Source organism: Chiloscyllium punctatum, chromosome 15 (assembly GCF_047496795.1).
Source record: "Chiloscyllium punctatum isolate Juve2018m chromosome 15, sChiPun1.3, whole genome shotgun sequence".
NCBI lineage: Eukaryota > Metazoa > Chordata > Chondrichthyes > Orectolobiformes > Hemiscylliidae > Chiloscyllium > Chiloscyllium punctatum.
In genome coordinates this window covers 71,021,557-71,047,345 of record NC_092753.1, presented here as the reverse complement: position 1 = coordinate 71,047,345, position 25,789 = coordinate 71,021,557, and the positions used below count along the sequence as shown (strand labels likewise).

The window sequence follows — 25,789 nt, the reverse complement described above, 5'->3', positions numbered from 1 at the left end:
CCAAGTCCTGGAATATATCTCCATTCTTCTCTGCCTCTCTACCTTGCTTTTATCCTTTAAGAAACTCCCTAAAAACCTACCTCTTTGACAAAGCTTTTCATTATCCAATCTAATATCTCCTTATGTGGCTCTGTCATTTACTTTTAGCGTGAAACAGTCTTTTACAATACTCTTACAAAATGCCTTGGAATGTTTTTGCTTATTTATTAGATTACTTACAGTGTGGAAAAAGGCCCTTCAGCATTTTATTGTACAAGTTGTTGTTGTTGTTGTTGTTAAAGAGAGGATGCATCCTTCTAAGTATCGTTTAGCTTCCACACACCCTGTAATGCTGCTTCTAGGCAATTGATAGAGACTACAGGCAGGGTAAGGATGCTATCAAGCTTCCATTTCAATCTCTTCACAACCCTGAATAAAGCTCACTGAGTTTCCATATCCAGTTATTCCTCTTCTTCCCATAACCGTACCAGAGTGACCTGGGTAACTCCTATTTGAATGCTGTCCAGTCCCTCCCTGAGCTCATTGATCATTTCTTTAAAAAAAAATCCTGTGCCACATATTTGCGCCAGTGAATAAATTGCTTAGATGAACTTCATAACCTTAAGAAATGCAGGTCTTTTCAATGTTTTTGCAGCTCACATGGAAAAGAAATGTAGCACTGGGCAAATTTAGTGCTGGTATATAGCCCAAATTCCTTTCAAGGAACTGTTTGAGCACAAACCCTCAGACGCCACAGGAGAACAAACACTTAAACCATCACAGGGACAGCCTGTGAAAACAAAGAAATCATATGGGTCTCTCCTAGCCACTCATTTGGTTTGGCCGAAGGTCAAACAATCCGGTGTTAAAATGGCAAGGCTACAACCACAATAAAACATATTAAAACCAACACTTTGCGCATACCCCCTGTCCACAGAGGAAGTAGCATAATGTGCTTGCTCAGAAGCAGACAGCACTGGCATTACTACTTTAGTGTGGAATTTGTGGCAGAAATATTTATACTGGATTTATTTTCAAACAAGTAATGATGATTGCATTGATGTTGGAAGGCGGTACACTTATGGGACAAAAATCATTTATCTTGACAGCTGGTGAAATCCTGTAACTGTTTCTGATTGTTTCATACTTCATAATAAGTGGGGAAATTAATATTGATTTTTATGAGTGCACGGCACAATTTTAAAGTCACCAGCTTGGTTACTGTTTCAGTTCTCTTTGAGGAAAAGGTTTTTTTTTGATTTCTTGAGGAACTTGGAATAGATATTTATAATGATGTTTATACTTTCACAGAAGAAAAGGGCAATGCTTTGGGTGAGCTCACTTTGTCCATTTGAAAATTTGAGGTTTGCATCTGATATTTTTCATTCAGCATATCAATACAATGTAGAATACCTGTGACATTGTTTGCAATGAGCTAAGGAAAACTAATTCCTCCTTTATTGCAACGCTTGTGGTTAAAAATTGTATTTTTTTTCCAATTAAATTTGTCTTGCACTATTATGCTCAACTTGATACAGCTGCTAGTTTTTTTTTTCCTTGTGTGTTCATTTTGAATGTTTGTAATATTATCAAAGCATTTTGCTTTTTTGTCAATTCATTCATGGGAAACGGGCATTGCTGGCTAGGACAGTACATATAGCCCATATTTGCATAGTTATAAGTCTGAGATGGCTAGCTGCCGATGGAACCAATGTGCAGTTCGATAATAGTTGGAAATATACATGCAGATTCAATTCCTCAGTGTTGTTGAGCTCATAGTTATGCTTCCCCGATGTGAACATAACAGAAAGTACTGAAAAAAGAATTATCAGACCGCACATCAGCACTATCCATCTTTTATAAAGTGACATAAGAACTATTGCTAATGGAGGTCATACAGCCCCTTATGCCTGGAAACAGAAGAAAATAAATACTTAGCAGTAGGAGAGAATTCTCTGAACTTTGCAAAAACAGTATGTTAAAATGGTATCTTGGCCCTATTGGTAGCAATCTTTCCTTGGAGTTCGATGGTTTAAGCCCCATTATAATTTTGAGTATGTAAGGTATGCTTTGTCTTGGAGTGTAAGCCAGTCACACTTGCAGCACTCTGATCCCCTGCTGGACATTAGCTGGAGCTAGATCTTGTACAACGTAAAATGGTCTATGATGTCGATTCTCATTGTTTTCACATTTTTGTGGGCTTTGTGAAGGTCACGTGCCGTCTTGGTATTTACCGTCCGATCATGTCAGAAGAATCCCTTGCAATGTCAATGGATTTTGGGTGTTGAATTGTGTCTGCATTGAATTGAATTACCTGTTTCAGCATTAATTCCACCTTAGATAAGAAGTGTGATAACCTCTTTTCCCGCACTTTAACTACTGTATGGTTGCTAAATAATTCATCCCATAAATCACCATACTTACAACATGCTGACCGATGATTAAATTCCATTTAAAAAGCTCCTACTGATTCTCCCAAATGCTGAAATTGGTACTTAAATCTCACTCACTCATTCTAGCATGAACTGTCTTTTCAGGCTAAATGATGTACTAATACTAATCAATCTGTAGTTTGTTCTCCTATACTTTGTCTTACCAGAATATAATCGACTATTAGACCCACAACATATAAAATGTGCTGATTTGATGGCACTGTTCTTTTGTATGTAAGCCTGAAGCTGCTCTATAGCATTGAAATCTGTGCTTCCAGTGGTCTCACTTCTGGCCTCATTGTCAGCCATTTATATTTTCGAATGGTTAAGGTAATGGCAAGGTCTCCATTGGAGCTGCCAACCTTATGGACTATTGTGCCTGACTGACCTGAGTGAGTACTTGGGTTGTTCCTTCCAACTTGCGAATTATTTCCATTCTACGCTTTTCCTGTGTCGGGTATTGCCTGTTGGTGTCTGATCTTAGAATCTGCTAAGGTTTCTTTTCCTCTGGAGATCTCCTGCACTGTAGCACTCGAATCCAAATCTCCTGATATATTTTCTCTGCCTTTGCATCAGTCTACTTTTCCAGCTTGAAAGTCGTTTGAGATCCTGGCTGCCTTCCTGTGTTTGATTCAGCTGCACTTTGTGGTCCTGTCCTGCATGTGGAGTCTTCTCTTTTCAGGAATACACAGTTATTTCTCACACAAAAGCTGTTCCCTGTGTGGTACATTTCCAATCAGGTTGTGCACAAGAAAGTTCCTTTTGAGATTTGCATATGCTTTCCTTAGTAATAATCTTAAAGAGACCATGCAGTGCTACAAACTGGCTGGACACGACAATCAAAAACAAGAAAGAACAGTGCTAGCAAAATGAGAGTATAAGATAAGAACAAAAGGCTTACTGTCTTTAATATAATGAAAAATGCCAAAGCTCTTCATGAGCATTATCTAACAAAAATACCCACAGAGCCACAAAAGGAAATTTTAAATCAGATGAAAAGTAGTTTGTTGTGCAGGCCTTTCTTTTCTTCAGATTGACATGCAGTTTTGGGAGGCATTTCTCCAGCTACAAAAAGCAAGAAAAAAATCTCCACCTGAGACAAATGATGGTCTTTGAATTTGAAACAAACCCACAGACTGCTGGAGAAACTCAGCAAGTCTCACAGCACCTGTGGAGAAAACCATTTATATTGGTCTTGAAACATTACGTCTGTTCCACTCTCTACAGTTGCTGCCAGACCTGCTGGGTTTCTCCAGCATTATCTGTGCTTGTTTCCAATTTCTACCATCCACAGTATCATTACTTTTATTCAAGTATTTAAATTTTACCATTGCTTAAAATAAAATCATGTTTTGTCAAAGCTTTTCATCTTGCACATTTCAGGACAATTTCCAAACAATACCAAGTGAAAAAGAAATAATCTTTAGACTGTAAGAGAGGATAGAGCTGATTGATTGGCGAGTAGACTCCGATTACTTGAGGTATTGCTATAACAAATGCATTAGTTAATGTTGACTGACTGTTAACTGCTTAGCACTGTTTAAATTTTAAATCATGCAGGCAGACTCTGGTCAAGGCATTGCCTTGAGAAACGAATAGGGGAACAGCTGTCAACTATTTTGTTGAGTTGAAACCAGTTCAGTGTTTGCAAAGAAAGGGGCCTGTTTAATAAAATAAATAGCTTCCAGTACCCACTAATGCTGCACACCATGTTTACCCAACTGACATTGCTAATTTAGTTGCAGCATAATTTGTTGTATAGGAATTTAGAATTTGAACAAAGATTGGCTGTTAACTATTAGTCATCATTACCCCTGGCAAAACCATTATCATCCTGAGTCCACTTGCCAAATAATTAGCACTCTACTCTCATCCAGTTTTTTCCATGTTTTCTCTTCATTTTTTAATTTCTTGCACAGTATCTTGATGAGTCCAAGGTAATGCTACATGCAAATACTTGTATGATTTGTAAAACAGTTGTTTTATAAATCGATAAATTGTTCATAAAGTAGGTGAGTGGGTTTGATACCCTCTGCTTTAAATTTCAATTTATCCTAGGTTAAGCAAATTCAATAGCATTTTAGCATTGAATTGGTCAAAACCTATTTTGACTTCCTTTCTACCTACTGCCTGAAAAAGATTGTAAAATAAATAAAAGTGGAAACATTCTCCGTTGTTATTAGGCTATGGGAATAATCTTCAGATTGCAGTTATAAACAAGGTAACTTTGAAGAGTTCCTTTTACAGTTAACCTAGGTCCAATGAGTTGACATTACATTTAATGCTTTAACATGACTGAGTCACACTGCCAGAGATGACACTGTTGCTTATTACTCCCTGCACCACAATAGAGACTTTGCAAATGAATGTGCCTCATGTTTCTTTGGTAGTAATTTGTTTGAACTAAACCTGTACTACTTTGTGTAATGCTGCGATTTTGTTTTCATCCACCTGAGATGGATCTAGATTAAATATTTCATCCAAAGTGCAACAATACTGCCACAGTACTGCATGGACTTATCAGACTAGATAATGTGCTATTAAAGCTGAAGTATTAGAGCTGGAAGCAGAAACTTCAAGACCTGTGCATCACCCAATCCCTTTTAAATCTACTCTTAAAAGAATTTACTGGTAAATCCTTCCATAGGTGTTATATGATAGATTTTGAGAGTTGGCCAGTTGCTTGAGAAACTTGTCCCTAAAATTCTTGAAGCCAAGCAGAATAATTGTTAACAGATGTAAGTTACTTTTAATTTATGTTCACTATTTTGTAAGCCTGACTAATCTTTAATGGAAATTCAACAATTAGCACCTTTAGGTCACTAATTCATTCACAGTTTGAAAATCAAACAGATGTTTCACAGTCACACCATCATTCCTGGCAATGCATCACCTGTTCCAGACATGCCCAACATTATTCGGCTTTTAACTGTGGGGAACTGTTAATGAAAAGATACATTGATTTAACTTCAGCCTAAATTGCAAAACATTACTAGCTGACAGGCTGTCTGGAAATCCTTGATTTATGTTGAGCAGTCTTTTCGATGAGACATTTTGGTTATTCTTGGATCTCAGGCTGAGACACCTGCGGTGCAGGCATATCCCAGCAGGTGGCTGTTTAAGAACTGACTCGAACATATCGAAAAAGTTTACAACCTGGTACAGTCAATGCACTCTGACTATTATACTAAGATCAGGTCTGCATTCTGGTGAGTGAATAATAATAGGTTTTACTAAATGTAGCACAATACACTGAAGCAAAAGGGAGAGAGCCTGGCTCAGACCCTACATAGGGAGGTCCAGGCTGCATCATCTTCTGATGTCATTGTGACAAACATCTTAGGCACATGCTCAATAACTACAATTTGATCAAACTTACAGTTAACTCTTTATTGTACATTCCCACCCAAGTTCTTTCACTATATCCCACTTAACCATAAACCTTGATCATTAACAACAGAAACAGAAATTGCTGGAAAAGTTCAGCAGATCTGGCAGCATCTCTGGAGAGAAATCAGAGTTAATGTTTCAGATCAAGTGACCCTTCCTCAGGATCTTTAATCATTAACATTTTGTTTCTTGCTCCTATTTCTCCCTCATAGAGTCTCTTCTGGCTAAAGCATCAAAGAAACCACATTCTCAGCCCCTTGGTTGGGACAGACAAACTCCGTGTAGTTTTCCTCAGAAGGGGTAGAGCTTGGGAAATTGGTTTCCCACCTCTGCTAATCTGAATGCAGTGTGATGATCTTAGAGCTGGTCTAGAGTGAACATTTTCATCTTTGGATCTAACTGCCTCCCAGACCCACTCAATCAGCACATTGCAGATCCTACTCATTCACTGTTTAAAAAAAATCCTGTATCTTTTAGTCCATTTACCAGTCACCCTAAACTTGTATCTAATCCTTACCACCAAAGGCTATAGTTTCACTCTAATTTCATGATTTTGAATACTTCTATCCAATTTCCTCTCTCTCTCTCTCTCTCTCTCTCTCTCTCTCTCTCTCATATTTAAGGAGATCAACCATAGTCTCTGAGTCTTTGAATCTAATGAGTGACTGAAATCTCTCATCCTTGAAGCCATTCTCATAAATGTTTACTGGACCCTCTACAACACCACAACATCCTTTCTGAAGCAAGCACCCAGAATTGGACATAACATCCAAGCTAAGGCTAAACCAGGCTCACAATAATGTCCTTGATTTTGTTCGCCTCAATTTACAAAGACCAGGATCCTATATGTCATTGTAAGCACATTCTTAACTGACTCTACTACCTTCAATGATATTTTCTCCCCAGATCTGTCTGATCCTGTTCTAATTTTGGAATTGTCTGCTTGATTTCATATAGCCTCCTCTTCTTCCATTAAAATGTATTACTTCTCTGTACTAAAATGTTGACTTCACCACCACCTGATGCTGCCTGGCTTGCTGTGTTCTTCCGGTCTCCTGCTTGCCTACCCTAAATTTATAGGCACCTGGTCTTCCCATTCTTCCAGTCTGGATATGTCCTCTCAAACTTTATAATTCACAACACTTCCATTGTCCACCTGCAAATTTTCAAATTGTGCCTTGCACACCCATTAGCAGTTTGAGTACTGGCCCTTTGGAAACCCTACTGTAGACTCTTTCCAATATGAGAAACAACTATCTACCATTACTCAGTTTCCTGCCTTTTACTCAATTTTTAAAATTCATTCAGCGGATTATTGGGCAGCACAGTGGCTCAGTGGTTAGCACTGCTGTCTCACAGCGCCAGGGACTCAAGTTCGATTCCAACTTCAGGCAACTGTGTGTGTGAAGCTTGCACATTCTCTCCATGTCAGTGTGGGTTTACTCGAGGTGTTCCGGTTTCCTCCCACAGTTTAAAGATGTGCAGGTTAGGTGGATTGGCCAAGCTAAATAGCCCGTACTGTTCAGCGATATGAACGTTAGGTGAAATGCAGATTAATAGGGTAGGGGAATGGGTCGGGGTGGGATACTCTTTGTAGATTCAGTGTGAACTTGTTAGGCCAAATGGCTTGTTTCTATACTTTAGGAATTCTATGATCTCTTCTATGTGGACATCACCAGTCAGACTAGTATATGCTGGCCATCCCTAACTGCACAGAGGGCAATTGAGGGTCAACCAGATTATTGTGGATCTGGAGTCACATGTGCCAGACCAAATAAAGTTGGCAGATTTCTTTCCCTAAAGGACAGTAGTGAACCACTCTATTTAAAGACAGTCCATTTCTTTTGGTAATGCAACCTGTCTTTTCCAGTCCTTTTCACACCATGGCTTTCCTCTCTAATGTTAAATGTTGGGATCCATGCCCTTGTCAAGTTAGTTTAAACCTTGCAACATCATGAACAAATCAACCTGCAAGGTAGTTTGTCCTGGCCTGATCAGGTGCGATGTATCAGCTTGTATAGGCTCTACCTCCCACAGTATTGGACCCAAAGTCCCAAGAATCTATGGCAGCACCCCGTCTCCACCAACAACCCCACACTATCTTTTATCTTTTAGAACATAGAACATAGAACAATACAGCACAGAACAGGCCCTTCGGCCCATGATGTTTTGCCGAATATTTGTCCTAACTTAAACACCTATCCATGTACCTATCCAATTGCCGCTTAAAGGTCACCAATGATTCTGACTCTGCCACTCCCACAGGCAGCGCATTCCATGCCCCCACCACTCTCTGGGTAAAGAACCTACCCCTGACATCCCCCCATACCTTCCACCCTTCACTTTAAATTTATGTCCCCTTGTAACACTCTGTTATACCTGGGGGAAAAGTCTCTGACTGTCTACTCTATCTATTCCCCTGACCATCTTATAAACCTCTATCAAGTCACCCCTCATCCTTCGCCGTTCCAATGAGAAAAGGCCTAGCACTCTCAACCTATTCTCGTACAACCTATTCTCCATTCCAGGCAACATACTGGTAAATCTCCTCTGCACCCTCTCCAAAGCTTCCACATCTTTCCAAACGTGAGGCAACCAGAACTGCACACAGTGCCAAGGTCCTGTACAGCTGCAACATCACTTCATGACTCTTGAATTCAATCCCTCTGCTAATGAACGCTAATACACCATAGGCCTTCTTACAAGCTCTATCCACCTGAGTGGCAACTTTCAAAGAGCTATGAACATAGACGCCAAGATCCCTCTGCTCCTCCACCTTACTAAGAACCCTACCGTTAACCCTGTATTCTGCATTTTTATTTGTCTTTCCAAAATGGACAACCTCAAACTTGACAGAGTTGAACTCCATCTGCCACTCCTCAGCCCAGCTCTGCATCATATCTAATTCCCTTTGCAGCCGACAACAGCCCTCCTCACTGTCCACAACTCCACCAATCTTTGTATCGTCTGCAAATTTACTGACCCACCCTTCGACTCCCTCTTCCAAGTCATTAATAAAAATTACAAACAGCAGAGGACCCAGAACTGATCCCTGCGGAACTCCACTTGCAACTGGACTCCAGGCTGAATATTTACTATCTACCACCACTCTCTGACTTTGACCGGTTAGCCAGTTTTCTATCCAACTGGCCAAATTTCCCACTATTCCATGCCTCCTGACTTTCCGCGTAAGCCTACTATGGGGAACCCTATCAAATGCCTTACTAAAATCCATGTACACTACATCCACTGCTCTACCCTCATCCACATGCTTGGTCACCTCCTCAAAGAATTCAATAAGACTTGTAAGGCAAGACCCTCACAAATCCATGCTGGCTGTCCCTGATCAAGCAGTGTCTTTCCAGATACTCATAAATCCTATCCCTCAGTACCCTTTCCATACTTTGCCTACCACCGAAGTAAGACTAACTGGCCTGTAATTCCTGGGGTTATCCCTATTCCCTTTTTTGAACAGGGACACAACATTCGCCACTCTTCAGTCCCCTGGTACCACCCCTGTTGACAGTGAAGACAAAAAGATCATTGACAACGGCTCTGCAATTTCCTCTCTTGCTTCCCGCCCAACACATCTTCCTTCCTAACAAGTATCTCCTCTAGCTTACCAGTCTGTTTCATATCCTCCTTTTCAACAATACGGTCCCTCTCATTTGTAAATACTGAAGAAAAGTACTCATTCAAGACCTCTCCTATCTCTTCCGACTCAATACACAGTCTCCCAATACTGTCCTTGATCGGACCTACCCTCGTTCTCGTCATTCTCATGTTTCTCACATATCCTCTATTTCTGTATTCACCATCCAATGGTACCAGGAATGACCCAGAAATTATTACCTTGCTTGTCTGTCTCTTTCCTACTCTTGGAAAGTCTCCACCATTGCAGGATCTCAACCATTTTCTACCTGTAACCAGTGAAACACCATGTACCACACCACTGTCGGATTTCCCCTTTGATGCCAATGTATATGTTATTTTGATCTTGTTGATGTCTTCACTGCTATTCCAAAAGAAAAAAATCCTGGGATTTTTTTATGCCAGGGCTGTCTGAATGAGCCATCATGAAAAACAGGTGGAAATAAGCAGTGAAAAAACCTCCTCAAGCTGAGAAAATGTGCTTATCAAGGCTTCATTACAAGAAATCCTTTCTTCCACCCGAATTTCTGGCATATATTCACATGGAGGCATTGTAGATCAATCCCAGCACCTTCAGGATTACGTTATAGATTGAACTAAATATCGGAGTGAGGTGAGAATCACCTGATCCAAACAGAACACTGAGGCCTGCTAGAGAGATAATCAATATCATTGATTGACTCCAAGATATTACAAGAACCAAACATTCACGAGAAAGAAAATTCAGCAATCAAAGGACAATTGTTGTTCAGTTCGCTCTCTCCATTATGTTACGTTTTCAAATAATACATTTCATTAAGCTGATCATAACTGGAATATTTATGGGATAGAATTCATTCCCTACCCTTCGCCTTCACCCACACCATTGTGTATCTCATACATTGCCTCCTACCCATTTTGTGAATATTATAAGGCCTCAATACTGTCATTACATGTCAAAACTGATTGGTTAAGGAGCCAAAAACCTATTATTCCACAAAGGAGTTGCAAAACAATCAGTGTACAACATTCAGGGAGCGATCACCCAACAGAAAAGCGAGAGCTCTGTTTTTTTCATTTTAGTCCGTGATAAGGAGCAAATTCATTTCACCTGGAAGATTATATTTCTTCAGTACAGGAGTTTGGCTGACGTTTCTTGGAAACAGCCAGAAGCTTCCAAGAACCAAGAGAGAACCTTTCGAGCTGACTACAATTTTGCTACCTCCATCTTAAGACTATGACTGGTTAAATAAATGACTTATTTGTTGCTCATCTGTTAGTGATCTAAGGCTTGTTAGATCTCTAGGAGTCATCTTTTCATTTATGTCTGTATTGCTGTTCTGTTGTGACAGTTCTGTTCTGAAAATAGAAAGTTTTCTTTTGTCTTGAACTTGTAAGAAAGTTTGGTTTTATACGTTGTTTAACATCACAGCATGAGAAAGGATTAATTGCTCCTTCTCTCAAACATGCATCTTGTTTCAGCTGACCGTGAAGTGAGAAAGAGGGTAGGTCATCCCACACCTTTCTACTTGTATATTACAGTTTTTATTATCGAGAGAGAAAATTTTAGATTTAAAGTAACACATTATTAGTGCTGCTGTGAAGATATAGAATGATAGCTGTGATCCACCCTCATACCGAGATTGTCAAGGAGAAAAATCTGGATTAGTGGTGCTGGAAGAGCACAGCAGTTCAGGCAGCATCCAAGTAGCTTCAAAATCGACGTTTCGGGCAAAAGCCCTTCATCAGGAATAAAGGCAGTGAGCCTGAAGCGTGGAGAGATAAGCTAGAGGAGGGTGGGGGTGGGGAGAAAGTAGCATAGAGTACAATGGGTGAGTGGGGGAGGGGATGAAGGTGATAGGTCAAGGAGGAAAGGGTGGAGTGGATAGGTGGAAAAGAAGATAGGCAGGTAGGACAAATCCGGACAAGTCATGGGGACAGTTACTGAGCTGGAAGTTTAGAACTAGGGTGAGGTGGGGGCAGGGGAAATGAGGAAACTGTTGAAGTCCACATTGATGCCCTGGGGTTGAAGTGTTCCGAGGCGGAAGATGAGGCGTTCTTCCTCAAGGCGTCTGGTGGTGAGGGAGCGGCGGTGGTTTCCAGCATCTGCAGTCATTGTTTTTACCAAGAAGAAAAATCTGCCAGGTGGGGGAAAATTTCTCAGAGAGAAATTGAATCAATGAAGATTGTAAGACACATCCAAGAGACCAGTTATAGAGCATCATCAAAATACTGACATTATCGTGTAATAAAAACCAACAGATTGTAGGGTTAGCGTACTGTTACCCAGCTCTTATCCTTAACCTGGTGTTGTGTGATTTTTAACTATACAGTCCAACAGGTTTATTTGGAAGCACTAGCTTCCAAAGCACTGCTTCTTCATCAGGTGGTTGTGGAGCAGGACTATAAGATACTGAATTTATAGTAAAAGGTTTCAGTGTCATGCAGCTGAAATATATTAAACTGAAATATATTAAACAAACAAACTAAGCTAAGTTTGTTTAATATATTTCAGCTGCATGTCACTGTAATCATTTGCTATAAATTTTGTGTCTTATGGCTGTGTTCTACAGCTACCTGATGAAGGAGCAGTGCTCTGAAAGTTAGTGCTTCCAAATAAATCTGTTGGACTATAACCTGGTGTTGTGTGATCTTTAACTTTAACACCCCAGTCCAACACCAGTTCCTCCAAATCTTATCTTTATAGCTTCTGTACATAGCCTTTTGTTACCAAAACAAGCTGACATAACTGTTACTACAATCATTAGTGCCGTTGAGAAAATGATGTGAAACTAAAGCCATGAGGATTTGTCTTTGAGGTCCCTCACACAACAAAAGGATAGATTTTAACTTCTTTACTGACAAGTGGAGTGTTGCTGCTCAGTCTCTGATTTATTTAAAACCACATCAGGAAAATAAATACAGAATGTTCTGATTTAGCTGGATTATTTTTTCTTTCAGTGAAACAATGAGTGTCAAGTGCCATTCTCTAATCATTGTGAGAAGATTTTACTCGAAAGGAAAAATATCACCATACTTGTAGAAAAAGGAGTAATTCATAGACAATGATTGTTTCCTTTGGTCAGAAATAAGATGCACACAAAAAGTTATGCAATACAGAAAAGTTTTGGTAACTTCAAATTCTGGAAAGCAAATTAATGTTGAAAGGGTCTATTGAAATAAATCTGTGTGTTATAACTTGTGTTATAAATCAGATATTAGCCACGTGCCAATGGGTTCTCATCCAGAGTATCCAGGGTATCCAGTGACATTACAATCTAAACCAGGACTGCTGTTTGAACTTTGCTATCCTGGATGGATATTTTAAAAATATATTCACTCATGGGTGATGTTTGAATAAATAAAACAAAGAATTGTGGATGTTGTTAATCTTAAACAAACAAAAAAACTGAAATTGCTGAAGAAACTCAGCAGGTCTGACAGCATCTGTGGAGACTTAACATCAAAGTTAACATTTGAGTCCAGTGAACCTAATCTTGCTGAATGTCTTCAGCAATTTCATTTTTGTTTGTTTGAATAAAGGTTAGCTATATCAGTAAGACAGCGTTCATGTGATATAATTGTGTTCCATGTCATGGGAGGGCAGAAAAAACAAGAATCCAGTATCAACCATTTAAACAAGATCTCCTTTCAAATGTTGTAGTATAATAAGTGCAGCCATCAGAAACTGCACAATCTCACTTCCTGTATCCAAAAGAAAATCATAGGGATAAAGCAAAGGGAAATTGAAATATTGTAAATTATTTTTATGCATTTCTTTCAGAAAATGGCTGTGCCTCTCATCCCTGGGCAGGCGTTGACAATGGCTATCCATCTGTTTCTGGCTGGAAGTGTTTATGGAGGTGCCTACTACCAAATGAAGCAAATTCCACAGCAGATTCCACAGATGCAAATGCACGGACAGGTCCCACACATGATGCACCTTAGGAAAGAGAGCCCTCGCATGCAGCACATGGGCAAGGAGATGCCACACATGCCCATGCATAGAAAAGATTTACCATATATGCACCGCTATGGAAAAGAAGTTCCTCAAATGCATGTGTTTGGAAAAGATGTCATGCCTCAGAAGGAAGCAAAAGGTAAGACTTAAAAATTGTACGTTAATTCTTAGATTATTTAATTTTGTGCAACAGAAGACAGAAAGATCCCACATTCAGTCTCTGATCTGCATTGTTTACTGATATCAGTTGAGTTGGAATTGTTTTTAAGGTTGGTATTAAAAAAACAGTCACTTAAGATATCAGGACAAGTGGATGGAGCGGTTAAGAAGGCATGTGGTATAATTGCCTTTATTAGTCTGGCATAGAGTTTAAGTGCAAGGAAGTTATAGTGGAACTGTATAAAACTTTGGTTAGGTCGCAGTTAGAGTATTGTATGTTGTTCTGGAATCTATATTGTCGGAGGGGTGTTGACAGTGTTGGCGAGTGTGCGAAGGAACTTCACCAGGATGTTTCATGAGCTGGAGAGTTTCAGTGATGAAGAAAGATTGGATAGATGGGTTGTTTTTCCTTCGAGTAAAGGCAAATGATAGGGGGCATGATTGAGATTTATAAAATTATGAGGAGCATAGATAGGGTAGACATGAAGAAATTTTTCCCCTTAATGAAGAGATCAATGACTGGGGCCTTAAATGTAGCATAAGGGCAGAAGGTTTAGGGGAGATGTGAGGAAACATGTTTCACTCAGAGGGTGGGTGGGAGTCCAGAACTGATAGTAAGCGTGGGAGAAGCAAAAACTCTTGAAACATTTAAGAAGTATTTATGTGCCAAGGCATACAAGTTTCTGGGTTAAGTGCTGGAAAATGGGATTAGAATAGGTGGTTGTTTTTGACCATGATGGACACAGTTGTTCAAAGGGCCTTTTTCTATGTTCCAGATCTCTATGAATATGGCTCTATAACCTTTAAGTTGTTATTATCTCCAATATTGTGGGACTGATAGGGTTTCTGTACAATGGGATCTATAACAAGCCTTAGATGTTGCCAGACCTGCTTAGCTTCTCCAGTTTCTGGTTTTGTTTAATAAACCCATACTAGCTTTCATTAATTAACTTGCATTTTCGATGTGACTATTAATTGTGCACCACATTGTTTTTTTTCTAATCCTCTACTTAAGTTAAACTGACTTACTTGTTGCAGCTAGTCTTTTTACCTTTATTTGAATAAGGATATAATATTGTAGTGTTGGGCTGAAAAATTATATCTTCAAACTAGACCATTAAGCTTTAATTGTTATGGATTAATTGGATATGGCAATGAGCAATTGGAGTAAAGTGGAAAAGTGCATGAGAAATAGGCCGTACACAAAAATGGTCTGTTTTGACTGGGGGGAGTCTGCCTGACCTTGAGGGTAAGTGGGAACTGTTTGTATGTACTTTTCACCTATTTTTGAGGCTGGAAAAAAACAGAAGGTATCAGAAAATGGGAATTCAGCACATAACCTAAGATTCAGAATAGTAGAAATATCAGGGACTTTGCCCCACTCATTGAACTTCACACCATTGGGCTGGGATTTGCAAGACCAGTGCCATGGAATCTCAGATAGACCTCTTAATGCCACTGTAGACACAGCCCTTAATGGAGAGAAGATGGTGTGAGACTCACTTGTTCGTGTATACTTGTGTATATTATGTACCTTTAAGCCAATACATTCACTCATTAGTTTGCATGTGTTTCTATATATATTAAATAGATTAAGCTAATAAATTTTCTTCCTATTGAAGTGCATGTATCATCTTGTAATCATTTTAATCATACCTTAAATAACCCATTAGGTACTTTAAACGTAACCATACAGACGTTTACAATTCTATAATCTTTTGGCCACACCCCAAGTCCAAGGAAGACTGAAAATTTACAGCCAGTGTCTTGGCAATTTCCATTCTCATTTTCCTTGGTATAAAGGGAAGTTGAGTAGATTAGGCCTGTACTCATTGGAATATAGAAGAATTAGAGGCAGTATAGAAGAAATGGAAAGCCTAGACCAGAGGGCACAATCTCAGAGTAAGGATTGCACATTTAAAACAGAGATGAGGTGGAATTTCTTCCCTAAGGGTTGTGAATCTGTGGATTCTTTATCACAGAGTGTTATGAGGCTGGTCCATTGAGTATACTCAAGACTGAGATAGAATCTTAATTAGTAAGGGAATCAAGAAGTTTGGGGATCTGAGGACTATCAGATCAATCATGATCTTATTGAATGGTGGAACGGACTCCTTGGGCTGATTTGCTTACTTCTGTTCCTGCGTCTTTTGGTTCTATGCATAAGTAGCCTTTTTGATCCCTAATGGGTTCCACTCCTCCTCAAATGACCTTTAAACATTTTCCTGTCGATGGATGGCATTTAGCTTTCCTTTTCATGTTGGCTGTCAGTCTCTTTTCCTTCTCCTCCTTTTCTTCTCTGAATTGATTTTCTCTGAATCTTCTATATTCAGCTCACTTCTCAATTGTATTCTTTACCCACTCATAAGCACGCATTTTCTTTCCTATCTGAACTTCTATTTCTTGATCATCCTGGGGGTTCAGGTTTTGACCATGACAGGGATACCTCTTCTTGAAGGTAGCCCATTGCTCAACTATTGTTTTTCCTGCCAAACTTTGACTCTAATTTATTCTGGCCATATGCATTCTTATCCCATAGAAGTTGGCTTTCTCCCAGTTTATTATACTTTCTTTGGATTGCTATTTGTTTTTTTCTATAGTCAACCTAAAGCTTATGGTATGTGTTCTATGTTCCCTAAATTATCTCACTCTTTCTATCTACTTTTTATCATCTCATTGCCAAGGGCAGGGTCTAGCTCCTTAACTGCGTTTTCACTCACAGTAAAGTGGTTGGGTTGATGTTGCAGCAAGGAGCCCAGCAAACGTGATCCTAACAGGACGCCGCCATCTTGGATTCCCCAGAGCAGGATCTAATAGTGCCTCTTTTGTCGTTGGAATTGAATTTTTTTCTTTGAAACACCAAAGTAATTTTTTTATTTTACACTGTCTTTTTCACTCCTGGTATCTCAGTCAATGTTTGGAGAATTAAAGTCCCCCATTATAACTATCCTATAACTACATTTTGCACTTCTCACAACTTGCTTGGAATTTTTTGCCTACTTTCTTCTCATAGGTTGGTCATCCACTGACAACACCGAACAATGCAAATACACATTCTTTGTTTCTTTGCTCCAAATAGATTCCATCCTTGTTGACATCACTACACCTCTGCCTTTTCCTCTTTTCCTATCTTTTCTGTTATACCCTGTATCCAGGAACATTTAAAACTCAATCTTGCCCTTCCTGGAGCTAGATCTCTAACAGCCACCACGTTGTCTTTCCATTTCAAGCCTTCATGATTTTATATACTTCAGTTAGGTCTTCCACCAATCTCTATTGTGTCAATGAAAAGAAGCCTATGCTATCCAATCTTTCCTCATAACTAAAATTCCCCAGACCAGGCAGTAAACACATGATTAAATTTTATCCCTTCTCTAGTGCAATCATAATTTTTCTATATTGTAGTTACAAGAACTGAATGTAGCACTCCAGCTGCAGCATTTTTTAAAAACAAAACTAATTTATGCGATGTGGGCATCATTGGCTGGGTCATCATTTATTGTCCATCCCGAACTGCTCTGAAGAAAGTGGTGGTGAGTCACCTTCTTGAATCACTGTAACCCATTATAGGAGGTAGACCCACAATGTTGTTAGGGAGGGAGTTGATGGTGCTTTATACAGTTCTAGAAAATCCTCCTGGTGCAGATATTCTTTGTCTTGGTTAATAAATTATACTGTCTGTCTTCTTAGCCACTTTACCAGTCATATTGGCTGCAGGTCAGTTGGAAGTTCCTTTGCCTCCAAGTTACAAGGTTCAAGACCCATTCAAGGCCTTGGACAGAAAAAAAGTTAACACTGACAATCAGGTGTAGAACTGAGGGAATGTCATATTGTTACAGGTGCTGTTTTTTGGATTGGATATTAAACCAACATCTAGCCAACTTGCTTAGTAGATACAAAAGATCCCTTGGTACTTTTGAAGAAAATATTCCCTGTATATGCAACACTGATCCATTAAGCAATATCACTGAAGTAGATTATCTGATAATTGATACATGGCTATTTGTAGGAGCTTGCTGTATGGAAATTCACTGCCATATTTCCTATGAACATGATTATACCTCTCTAATATTTCATTGGCTTTAAAGAAATTTGAGATGCCTAGTGGTTGGGGAAGAATACTATAGGAATCCAAGTCTATACTTTTCTAACTGTCCAACCATCTTTAGAGATTTGTGCACAAGGTCCTTCTGTTCTGCTTGGATTTTACCTGAACTAGCCATTCTCAAGTCTTTCAAGTTTTCATTTGTCTCTAGAACCCAATATTTAATGCAATCAGTTTTTCCTTCTGGGAATATATGTATTGTAATCTGACTGCAAATCATAGCATTTAACTGCTAACTTTTCCAAAAATTTAATCCAGGCCAAAAGGCCCTTTTATCTCAGAGTTTTGCTCTTTTGCATTCCATCATCCTTATCTTTAATCTTTATTCATTTTTCTTGTTCTTACATTGAATGTAATTATTTGATGTTTGCTATTTCAGCATTTTTCATTATTGCCACATTGCTGCCATGGTCCATTTAATTTTCCAAAACTAAGTCCGGCAATTCTGTTTTCTTTTATAGTCTTGACACATGCTGATCACTACAACAGTCCTGAATACTCTGAACAGAGCCACATATATTAGTTTTTAGTCCATTTTATTTTGGAAAAACTAAAGAAGTCAATTAAATTGCCGTTCCAATTGCATTTGTGTTTGGTATATTTCATAGTATTAGCCACCAGAGGACTCTCCTTGTCAATAATGTACTTGCCTTCATCTAAGTGTGTGGTTATAATTATTGTGACTCATTAAAATAGTCTTTTTTTCCATTTTTGCAACCGGAAATATTCTCAATATAAACAAATTCACAGCATGTTTGAGAAAGGTGTATTTTCACGGGGAGTGGGGTGAGTATGCATTGAGCTAAAGTTGATTGAAGTGGAACGAAAAGCTTAAAGAGACAGTTCAAAGCTCAAAGAGAAATGTTCAAAGAGAAAGCTGACAATTGTTCCAGTGCCAAAGGTACAAAATTGCCCTAAGATGTTTGGTATTAAACTATGAGCCTCAAACAAGAATATGCAGTGTTGTACAACATACTTCCTCTGGCTACTGGATATCACACAGTGAAATTTGATAATGGTACTAAAGCATTGTCCTTCATGGTTAAATTGTGCACAGGAGCGTTTTCTTTCTGTTGTGGAGATTGGAAGAAGGCAAGCAAAATTGTTATTTTCCCCATCTTTGTGCCAGAAAACCAGTTTAAAAAGTCACTTAATGAAAAGTGTATCTGTGAAGCCTTCTTTGCAGTACAGTGTAACCATATAAGTCAGGTCAGAACACATTGTCTCTTCCCTTGCACACTACACTACTGTGATAACATGATGCATGGCTGTTTGAATGTTCTCCAAAAGTGTTTTGCCAAGGAGTTTTTCATGAAGACAAACAGAAGCTGTGTTTAGTGTAACACAACCTCTGCGCTGAAATACAGAAGTTTTGCTCTAATAGCCTTATTCATGGCCTCGCTTAAGATCTTAAATGGTATAAACACGGCTTAGCTTCTTTACAACATATCTTTACCCCTTCAGATTTGTGTTTCGGCTTTGTACTAAATGGGTTATGTGTCAACTTTCTGACAATTGAAATGAAAATCATTGAGTTTCTAGAACGGACAATTGATCTATAATTATACATGTACATCCAGGCAACCAGTTGAAAAGTTACCACACAGATGTTTGCAGCAGAACAATTATTTGTCTTACCTCATGTAACAGACCAGTTTGTGGCCCCTACATTTTACTAAACAGTCATTCTAAATACTACTTACTTAATCCAGTATCAACTGTACAAGTGAATTATCACGAAAGTGCATGTTGACAACAACAGAAAAAACAGTTGACAAAATGGTCAGGGATCATTTATTACCGTATAATAGATATCTAGCCACTAGTTTAGACTGGCTCAGAACTTGTTGCTTGATAAGTGTTGATGATACCTTCTATCACTTCACTTATGATCAAGAGTAGACTGATGGGGTGGTAATGGGCTGGGTTGGATTTGTCCTAACTTTTGTGTATAGGACACTCCTGGGCAATTTTTCACATTGTAAAGATTCTATAAATCCCAACAGTGTGGAATCAGGTCATTCGATCCATCAAGTCTATAATGATCCTCCAAAGAACTGCTTCTTTAATAAAGGAAGACATTATTGTGGTGATAAATAGCACTGTAAGTGCAACAGATTGTAAAGTGGAAGCACACAGCAAAGGCTTCTACAGTTATATAAACAGAGAGGAGCTAAAGTGAATGTCAGACCCTTGGAGGATGCTAACTGGGGAATTAATAACAGGTAACCAAGAAATGATAGAAGTTAAACCAATTTTTTGCGTCACCCTTCATGAGGACACTATAAGCATGCCAAAGATATCAGATAAGAAAGATGCTAATGAGAGGACTGTTCTTGTAACAGTCTCTACAATGAGAAACAAAGTATTTGTTAAAGGGCGACAAGTCAATCTAATAGCCCATATCCAAAGGTTTTGAAGGAAGTAGCTGCAAAGGTAGCAAAGGCATTGGTTGAACTGTTCCAGCAGACACTGGATAGAGTCATTTAGCACAGAAACAGACCTTCGGCCCAATTCATCCAGTTCTGACCAGATTTCCTAAACTGAACTAGTCTCATTTGCCTGTGTTTGGCCCATATCCCTCTAAACCTATCCTCTCTGTGTACCTGCCCAAATGTCTTTTAAATGTCATAATTGTACTCACCTCTACTACTTTCTCTGGCAGCTTGTTCCACATATACACCACCCTCTGTGTGAAAAAGTTGCCTCTCAGGTCCCTTTTATATCTTTCCCCTCTCACCTTAAACTCATGCCCTCTAGTTTTGGACTACCCTACCATGGGGAAAAGACCTTAGCCATTCACCTTATCTATGGCCCCCATAATTTTATAAACCTCTATAAGGTTACCCCTCAGCATCCAACGTGTCGGGGAAAACATTCCATAAGGCTTCCAGTGAATTGGGAAACCACTAATGTGGTACACCTATGAGCAGGACATTTTAGAGAACCTAACACAATCAAGCAGAGTCAACATAGTTTTGCAAAAGAGAAATCACATTTGACCAATTTGCCAGAGTTCTTTGAGGATATAACAAGTGAGTTGATAAAGGTGAAGCAGTTGATGTAATAAATTTAGATTTTAGAAGGCATTCGATAAGGTGCCACAAAAATGTTACTTCAAAGAAGTAACTCGTATATTGGGGCAATGTATTAACGTGGATTGAGAAATGGTTAACACAGAAGAGGGAGAGTTAAGATTATTAGGTCATTTTCAGGTTAGAAAGAGGCAATTAGTGGAATGGCTCAAGGATTAGTTCTAGGTCTTCAATTATTTACTATCTATAGTAACAATGTGGAGTGGAGAGAGTTTTGTTTTCAAATTTTCTGATGAACAAAAATATATGGGACAGCATGTTTTGTTGAAGACAAAGAATTTGCAAAAGGCTATATAGATGAGTTGAAGAGTTTAATATGGGAAAGTGTGAAATCATGCAACTTGTTAGGAAGAATCAAAGGCAGACTATCACTTAAATAGAGAGAGGCTCCAAAGAAGTATAACTTCAGTCAGATGACTGCACTTCCTACTCCGCAAATGCCTGGCTGAGATCCATTGCTATGTATTAAAGCACCATTAGGATTTTATATTAAATTAAATAGTACAGATGTGTGAGGCACAGGAAAATATGGTAGACAAAACATACATAATCACATAACTCAAACCAGACTGCAATTGAAGAACACAGGCACTGGATCAAGCAATCTGTGCTCAAATGAGTGGAAAATGAATTGGAAAGCAATGAGACAGAGTGTGTGTGCTGTTTTTGTCTGTTATTTAAAACACCTTAGTTGTCAGTGACATTGCCAATAAAAACATTAGCACCAGCTCATAAATTAACATTATGTGGACTCTTGGCATTTTATGTGGTTGTTGAAAGAATATGTTCAGACTCAACAAGCAGAAAAAGTTCTCCATAGAAATATGTTGCATAAAACTTTGAGTGTCTCACATAATATGATTAAACGCAGTTGTCTTTTGGAATTTTGAACAGGTCACTTGTAGCATTCCTCAGGGAAAAGTGCTCTGTTTTCAGAGGGGAGGATTATACCATCAAATTTACAATCCATTTAATAAATGTTTAAGTGAAGCTTTTGTAAAGATACAAACCTTTACTCACCATGAAATAAAAATTCGGTGTTGTTAGCGTTAAGCTGCTTTAGAGGCCAAAGGTTGTGAATCTAGGAGTTCTTTCTCTCTTTAAATGTGATTGGTGTTCCTTTATTACTTAAGGAATTTTCAATTCATGTGGAAATTGCTTTATTTAAAATGACTATATGTTTCTCTAACTTTTCTATTTCATTTTGAAAAGCATTGAGACAGCAAAATATGCTAGATCTACTAATTTAATTGTAATACAACCAGCTTGAGGCGTTGCTCAATGTCAGTGAATGTAAAGCTTTGGAGGCAGAGAATACAATTGAAAAGATTAATACTGAGGCAAGCCATAAGCATCAGCCACAACGATGTCCCAGATAATGATGGGGGCAGGACAGCTAAGGATCTCACTGTCACCCAACATTTATCCTCCTCAAAGTCTCAATAACAATGTCTATCATATCAATGAAAACTGTAACTAGTTGCTAACCTGCAATAACCCGTATCTTGTTAGCAACAGAGATTGTTCTGGCTATACTGGGAAGTGGTTTTCTTCTAACATACTAGGCTAAACATTTTCTGCTCCTTGAATGCTGCCTGACTTGCTGTGCTTTTCCAGCACCACTCTGATCGAAACAAAGGTCCTGTAGTTTCCCACACTTAAAGAGGATGATGGCAGTAACCTACATCATGAGCAGCAGCTCATTCAGAAGAGTGAGCTGGCATTCTCAGGCAACAAGTACCAGATCAAGCATTTATTGTTCAGTTCCTAAAGTAAATGTGTGTTGTCTTCGAGCTGCCAGCTTTAATTGCTAACAAATATAGAGAATGCTTGAAAAATTCAGCAGATCTGACAGCATCCGTGGAGAGAGAAATAGAGTTAATGTTTTGAATCTGGTCTTTTTAAGGACAGCCATACCAAAATAATTCAGTTTCTCGCTTTGCAGATGGTGTCAGACCTGCTGGGTTTTTCCAACATTCTGTGTTTGTTTCAGATTTCCAGCGTCCGCAATGTTTTGCCTTTATTCAAAAGTCTAATTGCTGCTCAGTTAACACCAGGTGGGTTCACTGAAAGTTTCACTGCCATTGACTGTGAAGTTCAGAACCCTGGCTTTGCTCGTGGGCAAAAATGGAATACTGAAATTAAAATATAATATATGCTGGAAAAAAGATCAGCAGATCAGTTGATATCTGTGGAAAGAGAAACCGAGTTGACATTTCTGATCTCTCATCAGAACAGAGGTTCTGCTAGTCCTGAAGAATGTTTGGGAAGGTGTACCTCTGTTCCTTGGTACTTTTTTCAAAAATGAAGTACAATACAAAAATTCCACTAGACCGTGTCAGACTACAACCCACTTAGTGGTTAGTACTGTTACATTCAACTATGCAGATTTACAGGCTAGATCATGAGTTTCCATCCTAGAGACAGATTTTGTCTATAGCATTTTGAATCAAAGGAGAGCTACAGACTGAAATAAATGAACATATTCATTAAGCATTAATTGGACACTTGCTCTGCGTCTCCAGCATTATCTTGTCTTGCGTTAGTTTTCCAGCATTCGTAACTAATTTCAGTTTGGTACTATTCCAGTTTAGGATAGTTTATTGAAAAATAAATTGTAGAAAGACAAATTCATTTTTCAGAAAAAGTAAAGACTTTGAGAGACCCTAATAAAACCTCCCAAGTGTGTGCAAGAAAGTTTGTGAAATGGATTACAGCAAATGCTTTAGCTATTGGGGGAACAACTTTAAAATCTATGAAATCAGAATTAAGAAGGAAATCAATTGACACTTATTTACACTACTGCTTACATTCTTATGGAACAAATGACCAGAAAAAGCCACTATCTAAAGTCATAGAAAAAATGCTCAACAGACAATTCATGTGGTTCTTGAGAAAGAAGGAATTCAGAGAGACCATAAGGAGACAGATTTGGGATTTATTAAAAATGAATTGTTTGCCTATTCCTAAAACATATCATGTTTTTACACAAACCAGACAACTATGATTTAAGTGGCAAACAGGAATAGAAAATATAACCTGAAGACTATCTGTTACAAATAATCGCATGTCTGGGAATGCATGATTCAGAATTTTAACTCAGTCTTGCGGTTTAGGACATGATCCTTAGTTAGATCTACAGCTTTGTAGCATATGCAACTCTCACTGCCAAATGGATCATTTCTGAGTCCAGTATCCATTCCTCTGTATTCTCTCTCCAGTAAATGCAAACAGGAAAGTAAGTATTAAATAAAGATCTTAAAGGCTTCCTCCTGGAGCATGCAGAATTTGTAACTAGCAGAAGGAAATGTCCATTTAAAAGGAATAAACATTCACGATTCTCCATAACTGCATCCGTGGCCTTGACCTCAAAGTGGTAGTAAAACCAGGAAAACAAATCACCCTTACTTATTTTGAAAGCTATTCAAGAAAATACAAGATGCATGTAAAATAAAGTAGGGAGGAGTCAATGGAGACATAAAGGAAAGCATAACACTGAGACTTGAAGAAGACAAATTATAGAAGGTGTTACTGCAATTATGTCAGTGGTCAAATATGTTTAAAGAATTAGATTGCAACTCCAGAGAAAGTGGTGGAGGCTGGTACAATTGCTACATTTAAGAGGCATTTGGATGGGTTTGGAGGGAAATGGACTGGGTGCTGGCAGGTGGGACTAGATTGGGTTGGGATATCTGGTCAGCATGGACGGGTTGGACCGAAGGGTCTGTTTCCATGCTGTACATCTCTATGACTCTAGGACTCTATAACAGCTATGCTTTAATACTCTATTTATCACATTGTATCACTGTGTTCATTTTGTAATTTTCTTCAAGCTGCATTTGGCCTCCCCGAATGATAATATGGAAAGTACACACTATCATTCTGAAAATGTGACAAAGAGAATATAATCTGGATTTAATTTTAACACATTACAGCACTTCTGGATAGTGTTTATAAGATGGAAAAGGTCATACAGGCAATCAAATCTCCTCTCCTCTTTCATCCCTCCCAAGATTATTAAGATATCAATTGGTTAATTCAAGTTGAATACAGTCACAAACTGTTTTTGAGCTGGGGAAAGCACAAAGATTTTAAAAAGAGCAATTAAACTTGTGCTCTAAAATCAGAAGAAAAGGAAATCTCATTAATTTTGATGTATTGCATGGGGTCACTGACTATGCTTTAATAAAGTTAATGAATTCATGCCCATTAAAATACTGAGATTTTTAAACATTGTGCACAGTAGAGTATTGGACCAGAACAAAGCAATGATTTTGAGAAAACATAAAGACAACAAAGTGTTTGAGATGCAAATGGATCAGCACCATCCTGACCAAGAAATAGCCAAATTTGCCCAATAAAAAGCTTTTATTCTGTAGATTTTAATAATGGACACTTTTACCTGGAATGAATCAGTTCACTTAATTCTCATTTTCCTAGAAGTGAATACATTGGAATATTCATTTAAATTAATGTTAATTAACATGAATACCCACTTGAGCTGGTTACATGCATACCCAAACTTTTTCATTCTCTAATAATATCTACAAAGTTATTGAGATTTATGAAGGCACACTTTACAGTATTTATATCAGGAAACAATTCAAGGGAATTCCTAATGCTCCAATTTGCAGTCAGAACACTTTAACTACTCTTAAAATGTGCAATTGTTTATAGAAACAAAACTAATGTTATTTGATTCTGTCAAACAACCCGCTTTACTCTAAGTTGTAGAAACATTAAAATGCAGGGAAATTCCTGTATTGTTAAATTCAATCCAGTTAAGACAGCTTTCTTTTAAAATGAGAAACACATTGCAGTTGTAATAGTTGAAATATAACCCTCCAGGCTGGGAAAATTATTCTCTTCTCAAAAAGAATTTCTTGGATCATGTCAAAGCCAAAATGCATTTATAGTCTAAGAAATAAAAGTTTCAGTGGCTCCTCTGAATGGTTCAGCTCAGTATAGCAGTTAGAAGTTGAGTGTAACAACAGTGGATGTTCTCAATACACTTGGCGACAACATTAGCTAGTCTCCG

The 25,789-nt window shown here is 38.4% G+C and overlaps 1 protein-coding gene across 2 annotated transcripts in view; it reads left to right on the top strand.

Annotated features, from left to right (window-relative positions):
- Positions 1 to 25,789, top strand: part of LOC140486377 (uncharacterized) — a 147,307-nt gene that overhangs the window by 112,892 nt on the left and 8,626 nt on the right. For both annotated transcript variants that reach the window (XM_072585425.1, XM_072585426.1), the window contains exon 3: positions 13,216 to 13,531. In XM_072585425.1, coding sequence (XP_072441526.1) covers positions 13,219 to 13,531 — 313 coding nt within the window. In that variant the 5' untranslated portion in view covers positions 13,216 to 13,218. The remainder of the gene's footprint in view (positions 1 to 13,215; positions 13,532 to 25,789) is intronic.